The sequence below is a fragment of the Kogia breviceps genome, chromosome 17, assembly GCF_026419965.1.
Source record: "Kogia breviceps isolate mKogBre1 chromosome 17, mKogBre1 haplotype 1, whole genome shotgun sequence".
Lineage (NCBI taxonomy): Eukaryota > Metazoa > Chordata > Mammalia > Artiodactyla > Physeteridae > Kogia > Kogia breviceps.
In genome coordinates, this window is record NC_081326.1 from 57,341,905 (window position 1) to 57,352,886 (window position 10,982).

At 40.5% G+C, this 10,982-nt stretch overlaps 1 protein-coding gene across 1 annotated transcript in view; it reads left to right on the forward strand.

Moving 5' to 3' along the window:
- Window positions 1-10,419, forward strand: part of SLC30A8 (solute carrier family 30 member 8) — a 36,917-nt gene extending 26,498 nt beyond the window's left edge. The window contains exons 5-8 of the mRNA XM_059042684.2: window positions 2,526-2,676; window positions 4,326-4,431; window positions 8,852-8,986; window positions 10,274-10,419. Of these exons, the coding sequence (XP_058898667.1) occupies window positions 2,526-2,676; window positions 4,326-4,431; window positions 8,852-8,986; window positions 10,274-10,419 (538 nt within the window). The remainder of the gene's footprint in view (window positions 1-2,525; window positions 2,677-4,325; window positions 4,432-8,851; window positions 8,987-10,273) is intronic.
- The last annotated feature ends 563 nt before the right edge of the window (window positions 10,420-10,982 follow it).

Consider the following 10,982-nt stretch of genomic DNA (forward strand, 5'->3'; position numbering starts at 1 on the left):
AAGACAGTGTTTTAAACAGCGTTTTTAACAGCGTTTTTTTGTTTTTGTTTTTTGAGAGCGGGCACAAAGGAATCCCTGGAATTAGAGGGTAGTCTGAGCGTATGTACTTTGAATAAGTTCCTCCAGGCACTTTCATGTCCTTAGCTTGTACCTGCCTCAGTTCCTCATCCCTCAGTTTGGGACCCGTTGCTCAAAATCTCTAAGCTAAACAATTAGAAGAGTGGTATCTGATCTGCTGTCACGGACTAGGATCACTATTTCTACCCAGTTAACTTGAAAATGTGTTTCATATTGGGACTGGGAGAAAAAGTATGGGAAGATCAATGCAAATCTATCACTACTAGGAGACAAATAAGCCAGACCACATGGCCTGCTGACTGGGAATCAATATCATCATCTTTGCATAAGAACAATATGTCCCCAAGGCAGCAGGAACAATAGAAATGTTAATAATTTCCTTAGTCATATGTCACATAGGTTGTGCGTACGCTGCATAGAGATGAAGAATGCACCCAGTTAACTACCACATAAATCTGGCACCTTGATGATCGAGTGTGACTTTCTAAATAGATACCATCCAAATCTTCTTTTTACTGCAACTGCTTTCGAACTTCGACCCTAATATTGCATGTGCTTTTCATGCTTACGAAGACCAGGGAATGGAAGCGCATTGCCTTCCCTGTGTAAGCAGGCAGTTATTTACGGACAAGGGTACTGGGTGAGGAAAATGTTTACTCCCAGAGCCGGGATTACAGGTTTCAAGTTCTGCTAGATGCTGCATTGTCTGACCACAGAGATATCAGAACCATAATTTGGGAATAAATCTATTCCTTGGGAGCCCCAAATCAAGGTAGAAAGTTCTAACAGAAGTTGCTAAGGGATTCTCGGATGAAGATTATTGACAGCGCCTTAAGGCTAAGCTTTTCTCTGCCTGCAACATTTCCTAGCCTATTTAACTCTAGTACAACCTTTCAAACCCAACTCAATTGCCTTGTCTGTCTAACTAAATCAGAGTCCCCTGTTGTACTATCTGTAGCTCCAGTTCTTAATAGACTTAGTATAATTAGAATTTTCCATTTATGTGTGTCTTTCTAAACTCTCTGCCACCTCCATCATACTTAAAGCTACAATGGGGGAGGGACTATGTCTATTTTCACCTTTATGCCCCAAGCATTTAATAGTGCCTGGCATATAAGAATCCCTAAGTAAGTTTTTTTTAAATATAAAATGAGTAAAAGAATGAATAACAATGTGATGAGCATACATGGCAGACCTAGAAAGAAAGTCTATTAACTGCCAGGCACGTTAGGTTGTCTGAAGAACTTTAAATGGTAACTCCTCATCGAGGAGGAATTTCTGCCCAAACACTGACAATCTAAAACTGTAAATTATGTAATGTTCACATCTTGGTGGATAGCAGTCTCTCTGCTTTGTGATGATGGCCTGAGATTTAACAGACACTGTATCTGCAAATAGACTGGGATACATAGTACTGAAAAATTATTTTTTTAAACCTTTGTTCCAAAATGTACAGAAAGCGTTTCTAGGCAAAACATAAGAGATATTACTCCTAAATTTGTAGATAAATAGAATCAGGTACATAATTTATAGGGCCCACTATTAGTCTCTTTGACTTGGATTGGAGCTGTTAAATTTTACAATATGTTATATATACATATAACATTTATATACGTTGTAATACATTAATATATTTCAGTCTCTTGATAAATAGCTACATATACATAAGCACAGTACTCTCATCATTGGCCATTAGGGAATTATTCAAATTTCCAATTCTCATGGAAATGAACAAAATTAAGTAGAATAAAAGATTTAAAAATCCAACTTTGATGAAATCCACTACTTATTTTGTTTTATTGTTTTCGGCTGCTTTTTTGCATTTGAAACCAGCACATTTAATTAAGCTCCCACCAAAGCTCAGCTTTAAGCCTAGCTCAGTGTCTGACATTCAGCAGACCCTCAATAAATGATATTTCCCTTCTTCACTGTCAAATACTTGGCATTTACCTAAGAGGTGATGGTTTCCAGTTTTTTTTTGTGTGTGTGTGTGTTACGCGGGCCTCTCACTGTTGTGGCCTCTCCCGTTGCGGGGCACAGGCTCCGGACGCGCAGGCTCAGCGGCCATGGCTCACGGGCCCAGCCGCTCCGCGGCATGTGGGATCTTCCCGTACCGGGGCACGAACCCGTATCCCCTGCATCGGCAGGCGGACTCTCAACCACTGCGCCACCAGGGAAGCCCTCCAGTTTTCAAATGAAACAGAGTAGCATTAATTATATGGAAAAGAAAACTGAGGTGAATCTTCATTGTCTATCCTTGTGTGAAATTTTTTAAATTCCATGATACCCTTGTGTTCAAAATTAGTTCAAAATAGTCCACTATAAAGCATTAATGTTTCAACTCTTTGCCATTTTGGGTAATACGTGCTGTCGTCAGCTCCCTGATTGGGCAGCATAGATTTTTAAGGGTTAATCTCGTGGGCCAAGGACATTGTTTTCTCTTCCAGACTAAGTGTGATTTTGCACCAGAGACACCCTGGCCATAATCACAAAGAAGTGCAAGCTAATGCCAGTGTCAGAGCTGCTTTTGTACATGCCCTTGGAGATCTATTTCAGAGCATCAGTGTGTTAATCAGTGCACTTATTATCTACTTTAAGGTGAGTATGTTTGAGTTTACTCACTGTCTTAGTGATTTTATAGATTAGGTGGTACAGAAGCTGACCCTCCATTATTAACTTAAATGAGGGTGGACAGCCGGTTTGCCTACACAAACTACTTTACAAGGTTTAAACAAAGAAACTTTCAAAGCTTGAAACCTTAGACTTTCCAAATTCCTAAGAGCTATGTCTTTAATTGTAGGGCTGCCAGTCTTTCAAGAAAGTGGTTCCTTCTGTTCTGCGGTTAAGATGGATTGCAATGGAACCATGAATAACTTAGGGTTCTTGGGTTGTAATCAACAGAAAAGATCTCTATCTCACTTAAGCAAAAAGTAGACTCATTGGCTGAAATTTATTGGATGTACTCCTCTACAGAAATCAAGGTAGAATAAAGAGCAACTTTTGGTATCTAGATTTCAGAAACTATCCAACTTCTGTCCTAGGCACCATGCTGAAATGAATGTGACTCAACTAATTTTTTTCCTGTTCTTGTCACTCTGCTGAAGATTCATATTTCTGGGAAATGGAGCCCAACTGACATAGGTTGGCTCTTGTATCTGCTGTGTGGCTGGGGAGGGTAGAGCACCTGATTGACTCTCCCACCATGGGAGACAGGTAACTTATTTCCAAAAAGTCAGGGTGTCAATTGAAACTTGGAATAGATCCTGAGTGGGCCTCTGACCCCAAACAAATATTCACTACAAATCTCTCTTTGGTAATACCAAGAACCAACAGAGTTGGGTAAGCGTGGAGGTAGGCGGGTAATGGAGGGGAGGAGCATATAGCTCTGTCTGTTCGCATCACAACTGCCCAGTTAGCAAGGACTCTCTTATTTTTACTGGAAAATGAAAACATGTAAATAAAAATTACAAAGACATGTCTGAATTCAATTGAGCAAATCCTCACTAAAAGCTTTAAGTTTAAGACAAAATCGTTCAAAATTGTAGGGTGAGTGAAGTTGGAGAGTACTCTTACCAAGGTTATTCTCGCCGGGTTTCTTGGAAGTAATGAGGCACACATTTTTCTGTGGCACAAAACTTCATCAAGGGCAGAACAGCAGGTGTTTTACCCTGAGGCCAAGGGCTCCAGTGGTGAGAGGACACGAGAATGAGGCCTCAGTACATATTCTTTGGACTGTATCAAAGATGGTTGCCTTCAGTATGTGTCATATTTAAGAGGGAAAGAAGTAAACTAACCCAGTCTGCCAAGACCAAGCTCTGGCTATACCTTGGTTACATGCAACCTCTGAACAAATGATATCCTTTCTTTTCATCATAATTAAGGCTGAAAAGTCATTGAATGTTGTACAGATGTGTGCATATTTTCATCACATTCTCTGTACTTCTATTAATTTGAGAGAAGTTAAATCAGGCCTTTTGAGAGAGCACTCAAGGATAGCTCTCTTTTTACTTCTTAAATTGTGGGGAGAGCATGTCCTATGGTCTCCCTTTCTTGAGTCACTGAGAGTTGAAAGCTCAGAAGAAGGACTGAGTCTTCAGGGAGTCTTGCCTCTGAGTTGGATGTTCAGTGTCAGGAGGGTGAATGGGTGACAGGGAGGGAACCAGGCGTGAAGGTTTACTTATTTTATCAGTCAGACTTTCCGCACGGGAGGCCTGGATTCAATTAACTGCAATCCCCATATTTTCTAGCCAGACTATAAAATGGCTGACCCGATCTGCACATTTGTCTTTTCCGTCCTGGTTCTGGCCAGCACCATCACTATCTTAAAGGACTTCTCCATCTTACTCATGGAAGGTAGGAATGCTTTTCTTATTATTCCCAGCATCCGTGTTTTCTCTTCCTTACAATCACAAAAGGGAATGGCCTCAAGGCATGCTCACTGTGAGTTTGCATTATAGGGAAAGTGTAAACTTACAAGAAATTTTTGTGAAAAAAATTATGATTTTTATTCAAATGGGAATACATAAATAAAAAGGATTGGCTTCTGATTTCTTCAGCAACTGTTAAATGATACAGCATAGTATAAAAACAATACGTACAAACACTAGAATGAGTGATTCAGTGAGGGAGATACAGCAAAAATATAAATTTATCCCAAAATATGTGGCAAATACCTAAGAAATATTGAATAGATCTATCCGTCAGGCAGCATTATAGCTACTATGAAGGACTCGCCTAAAATGCTCATTAGACTAGGCCAGCAGTTCTCAGACAGTGACATCAGAACCACTCAGAGCGTCTGTTAAAACACAGACTGCTGGGCCCACCCAACAGTTCCTGAGACAGTAGGCCTGGGGTGAGGCCTGAGAATCTGAATTTTAACAAGATGTTGCCGCTGCTGGGCGGAGGCCCGTACTTTGAGAACCACTGGGCTAGTCTCTTCATACCCATGAAAGGGTTCTTCCATGAGGGCCCTTGGAGCGGCACTTAGAAAAGTCAATCACAACCAGAGGTTTGCATCTTATCAAACATTCAGATGATCAAAAATAGCCCTACGTCGGCTGAGCTTCTCTTTCCTGTCCAGCACATTTTGACCGAAGGTAGACACAGTCTCAGAGTACAGCTGCCTTCATGACAGCTCGCCCTTCCCTAGCTTAGCATCCGCTGCCCAGTACACGTTTAAAGGTTTTGTTCTCAGAGGGCATGATAATCGTTGTTAGGTGATAATGTTGACTGACCACAGTGAAACAGAAAACGGAGTCAAACATCACTGAGTAACAAGTGAATGTCCTCGCTCAGAAGGGGACAATATTTGGTTTGTCAAGTAACAGATGCATCCATTTCCTTTTCTGAGGGCCATGTGCTGAGCTGCAGCTGTTACTGCTCTTACGGAACTTACTGACTTGAAGGTGGAGAAGAGACAGATGTGTGTACAATGTGAGATGACTATATTCCACTTTACCTCTCAGTACAGACCTTCTCTCATGATTATCTTTTTTTTTATTTAAGCAAATTATTTTATTTAAGCAAATTATTATTTAAGCTAATTATTGAAACTGGCAGGTAACTCCTATCTGGAAGGTGCTTAATTTTTAAATTAGATTTTCAAATTAGGTTAGCATAAAATAATACTTGGTAAAATTTTTTTAAAAAGATGGAAAGGTATAAAATGATAAGAAAAAGTCTCTCCATTTTTCCACCTTTGAATTCTCAGTCCCATTATTCAGGAGTAACACCTACTAATAAGTTGACATATATCTTTCCAAAAATATCTATGCATTTACACATATATGTACATGTAATATACATATATACATGTGTGTATATATATAGTGTGTGTGTATAGTTCTTTTTTATACAAACTGGGATTACATACATATTTTGTTCTGCACCTTGCTTATTTCAACTGGAGATCTTTCCATATTCGTACATACATAAGATAACACCTCATTCTTTTTCATGGATACAAAGTATTCTACTCTACTGTAAGCATGTATTGTAATACCTGCTTATTGACAGACATTACAAATAATGCTGCAATTATATTTTTAGCACTTGTATATCTGTGGAATAATTCCTAGAAGTGTATTGCTGTTTCAGAAGTTATGTGCATTTAAAAATTTGATAGATATTTTTGCCCTTTCTACCAAAGATACCATATCAATTTCCTTCTTACCAACAGCATACGAGAGTGCTCATTTCCTCACATCCTCACCATCACTGGGTATTGTCAAACTGTTGATTCTCTTCTAATCTGATAGGTGAATATTATCTTATTGATTCCATATACAAGTCTTTAATTATGAAGAATACTGAGTGATTTTTCATATACTTATTAGCCTGGGTTTTGAAAACGAATCTAGGTATTTTCCTGGATGCATTAATATTTTTTCAGGCTCTCCCCCAGAAACAAAAAGCTTTCTAAGGTGTGATGAAACATTGAGGCCAATGGTAACATATCCTTTTGCTTGTCAATGTTATTTCATAGCATAAAATAAGTAACAGTGGACTTGCATTCTTCATAAAAGTCAAGTGATAAAGGAGGCAAGAGAAAAAGAGGTATAGTGGTATCATGACTTCATCTCAAGGGTCCTATAGATGAATGACAGCAGGTCTTCAAAGGGTCAAATGAAACTCTCCAGAGATGACACATTGGGCATAACAGTCAACTTTGGGTTACAGTACGTGGAGTCGAGCATTTGCATGACACTCCACGCCCAGAGCACGTACCTTAGAATCTGACATCCCACTTAACCTATGTGGCCTTAGCAATTCTTCTTAACCTCTCTGACTCCCACTTTCTTCTCCAGTCAAACAGGAGTTGTAACGCTCATTAACTAGCTCTTAAGGTTCTTATAACTATTAAATAAAATAATCACTATAAATAAAGTGCTCAATACAAACCTTGACAGGTAGCTTCTCAATAAAGATGTTATTATGATGATGATGTAACATTTTCACCCGTGACTCCATGCACATTCTACGGCTGATCTGAGACAAGAATTTCTTTGTTTCTGGTACCCTGAGCTTTGTGCAGCTCACAGAGTGAAAAACCATGTTGACAAGTTCTATGAAATATGAAGTGGGACTAAACTAAACTCAAACTCTAGCGAATTTTAAATTAGCCTCATGGAGGAAATCCCCATGATCAAGGTTCTTAAATGCTGAAGAAGGAGAGTTAAGGATTCCCTATTCCTTTTAAGTAAGAGGTTCTCTACTAGCTGCTCATTACAGTCATCTGGGAAGCTTTTAAAAAATACTTGCACCCAGGCCCTAGACCCAGAGATTTTGATTTAATAGGGGCTGGCTGTGATGTTTTTCAACATGCAGCCAAGCTTGGGAACCACTGCAAGGTAGAGCTGCCCAGTAGCTGGTAAATATTAGTGTAATGGTCCTCTACCTTGACTCAGAATCACCAAACGAGCTAAGCAAATACTGATGCTGGGCCTTATCCCCAGAGAATCTGACTTAATCCGTCTTGGGTGTAACCCAACAAATCCTTTTAGAAATTTCTAAATTTCCTGATCATTTTAGAAATCATCAGGATTTCTAAACTCCCCGGTGACACTAACATGCATCCAAGGTCAAGAACCACTATGAAGGCATATAGATCTCAGAGCCTCATCCATAGAAATTTCCTTCAGGAGCATTTTAACGGAGCCAAGGCATATTTATTTTTAACGAACACACCAGATGTTTGTGATGTGTGTATACAACTGAAGTGGAAGCTAAAAAGTGTTTATCCTTAGAAATCGCTTCTACAGCATCCTCTTTGGATCACCTTTCGTAGACAAGGATTTCCTACTGTATCAAATGGCTCTACCACATTTGTACTAGTTGAGTTGATTTTCTTTTTAAATTCTTATAGCAAACTGATGTCTTCCATGACGTTCACCAACCACTGACTCAGGCCCTTACGCTTTCACATTCTGTCATCTTCTATGTGACGATCCTTGCAATGTTTGAAAACAGTGATCCTACTTCCCTTAGCCTTCTCATCTCGAGGCTAGAGACACCCCAGTTCCTTCAGCCCCAAAGAATAGCTGATTGGCTGCCAGACTTCCCACCTTCCTGTGTGTCCCACACTGCTCCTTTAGAAACAAGGATGAAAGTCAAAACTACTACATTCTGTGGCCCAAATATTAAACCCTAAGATACCTAAAATAATAGAAATTCTACAGACTGAATAATGAGATGGTGTTACAACATTAGGATCCCCTCTTAACACCATTCACTAAGTGACCTGTTGGATAACTAACATTTGTATAGCAGTAGAGTTTACAAAGACAGATATTTTCTGAGATATTTTCAGAGTCCCAAAAGGACTCTGTTAACTATATATTGTTCTTATCATCCCTGTTTTACTACAAAAGTTCTAAAGATTAGACAAGTTCCAAGAGTTGGGTAAATTCACAATAGTTGTAGTCAGAATGCCAACCCACGATAATGTGATACCAAATCCTATGTGATTTCCTTTTGCTTTCCAGATAATTTCAAAGATAACTGGGTAAACCGTACACTCTGAAAATGAAGGGTGATGACTGTTGTTGATGATTGCCTAGTAAAATCTGCAAATATTCTTTGTGAACCTGTGATTGACGGTAAAACCTCTGAAATAGTCAGGTGAATCTGCTTTGTAAATATTTGAAATAAGAAACCATAAATGGAGAGGGCAAGTTAATATTTTACTAAGGACTTTGCATCCTCGATTGGCCATTGCACTGAGCTGTATTTAGTGAAATAACAGCAGCCTCCCACTCTGTCCTCTTGGCAGGTGTGCCAAAGAACCTGAGTTACAATGGTGTGAAAGAGCTCATTTTAGCGGTGGATGGGGTGGTGTCTGTGCACAGCTTGCACGTCTGGTCGCTAACAATGAACCAAGTGATTCTCTCAGCTCACGTTACTGCAGGTCAGTGAGTTTTGTAAACACCCTGGACAAAATCCAGTCCTTGTCCCGTAAAGTCCGTAGTTTCCCTCCTTTTGGTAGAGGAGCCCTTAGTGTCTGTTGCCCCTGCCAAAACAACTGTAAAGTGTTGTGTGTGACCAAAAGGGCCTTTGAAAATCATCCCCCGTGCCAGCGTCGTCATGGCAACAGTGATACTTATGACAAGCCTGGAGGCTGATTCCAGAGGGTCAGAGAGTAGAACAAAAGGCTACAATGCCACCCAAACTTCAAGGCCTTAAACTCTGTTTGACTTGATGTTCTATCGGTTAAATAAGAGGAAGAATTTAAGAAGAAATCTTCATTGAGTATCTTTGGTGTGTAAGATGCTTTGCCTATCACCAAAGAGAGAAAGATGGTCCCATTCTTAAGGTTCTAAAAACTTAAAAGATATTCTAGTCAGAATTAATGCTGGCTCCTTTACCGAATGGTTAGAAATTCTGTAACCATGTGAGATAACTCTTAGGATTTGGGGTTTATCCTAAAAACTACTTTTTCAAGTAGAAGGTGATTTTGTTCGTGGTACATCCTAGGGCTGAGAAAATGGGCACTGCCTCGGGAGACAGCTCAGGCTAAGGATGACATATTAGGCTGCTAAGAAATAACTCATGAAGTTACTTAGAGGCAGGGAACAGGAAGAGTCATTTGAGGACTGTGCTTTCTCAGACATCCTCATCTTTTCTGAGAAGCATGGATCTGGCTGCAGGGAATTTACAGCCTCTACTACACCAATATTTCACTGCAAATGGAAGAATCTAGTAAACAATCAGGTTACTATGGAGGGAACTTTACAGCCTCCTGATACCTTTTGGGACAAGAGAAAAGATGGAAGTGAGGTTTGCTGCTCTAAATGCTTCCTGGCTCTTGTCACGATCCTTGATATAAATTGTGATTAGCTATGAGGGTGGCAACCAAGAGAACCCAGGGAACTGGTGAGCAGGGCTGTATAAGAAATGATAGTTTTGACTTGGCTTTTTCATGGCTTATCTCCACTTTCATACTCAGCTCCTAGGAGTGCCAGACTCCAGAGAGGCTGTGGGCGAGAAGAGTTCCCATAGTGACGGGGTGCTTTGCAGCACTAGGATGTCCCCTGTCTTGTCTGTGTGAATGTAGCTGATTGTCAGAGCCATCATGGCTCCTCCTGAGTGCACCACCCGTGCCCCACCCCACCAGGTCAAAGACAAAAGCCGGAGAGGAGACGTCGCCCCCGTGTGTACAATCAGTGCCAATCTCACTGTGGTTGTTTATCAACAGCAGCCAGCCGGGACAGCCAGGTGGTTCGGAGAGAAATTGCGAAAGCCCTCAGCAATAGCTTTCCTGTGTACTCACTCACCATCCAGATGGAACCTCTAGCCGACCAAGACCCCGACTGCCTTCTCTGTGAAGATCCCCGGGACTAGCTCAGTCGCACCGCCAGCTCCCCAAGTTTGACAGGCCACTGCGTGCTGCTCTGCAGTTTCTAAGAAACCAAAGGAAGAAGTTTGAGAAATTCATGATACACTTCGATGCACATTTTATCCTTCTTTATTTAGCTCCATCCACCATGAATGAAAGTGCGTTTAGATTCATCGGTCCATTGGATTATCAGCCCATCAGTAGCTGTGTTCAATTCCAGGAATGTGTGTATAGATTATTCCTGAATGGGGCTGAAGTAACAGCTGTTTGTAACCACAGGTGATGAAAAGTTCACCTCCCTTCAATAACGCATCCCAAGGCTGAGTGGGTAACATTGAACTCAGGAAAATCTTACCAGGGATCAGTGGCAAGGAAAGAGTCACACTTTTTTTCCAAAACATGGAAAGCAAAAATGACAGGAGCCAACTCAGGGGTAAAAGAGAATTTCGAGGTCTAATACTCCCTTAGAGCTTGACTTTCCTCCTAAGCTGTAATATAATTGGGGGCCTTATCTTTCTACTCCTTATCTAAATAGTGATAGAATTCCCTCTCTTTATCTTGCTTGCTC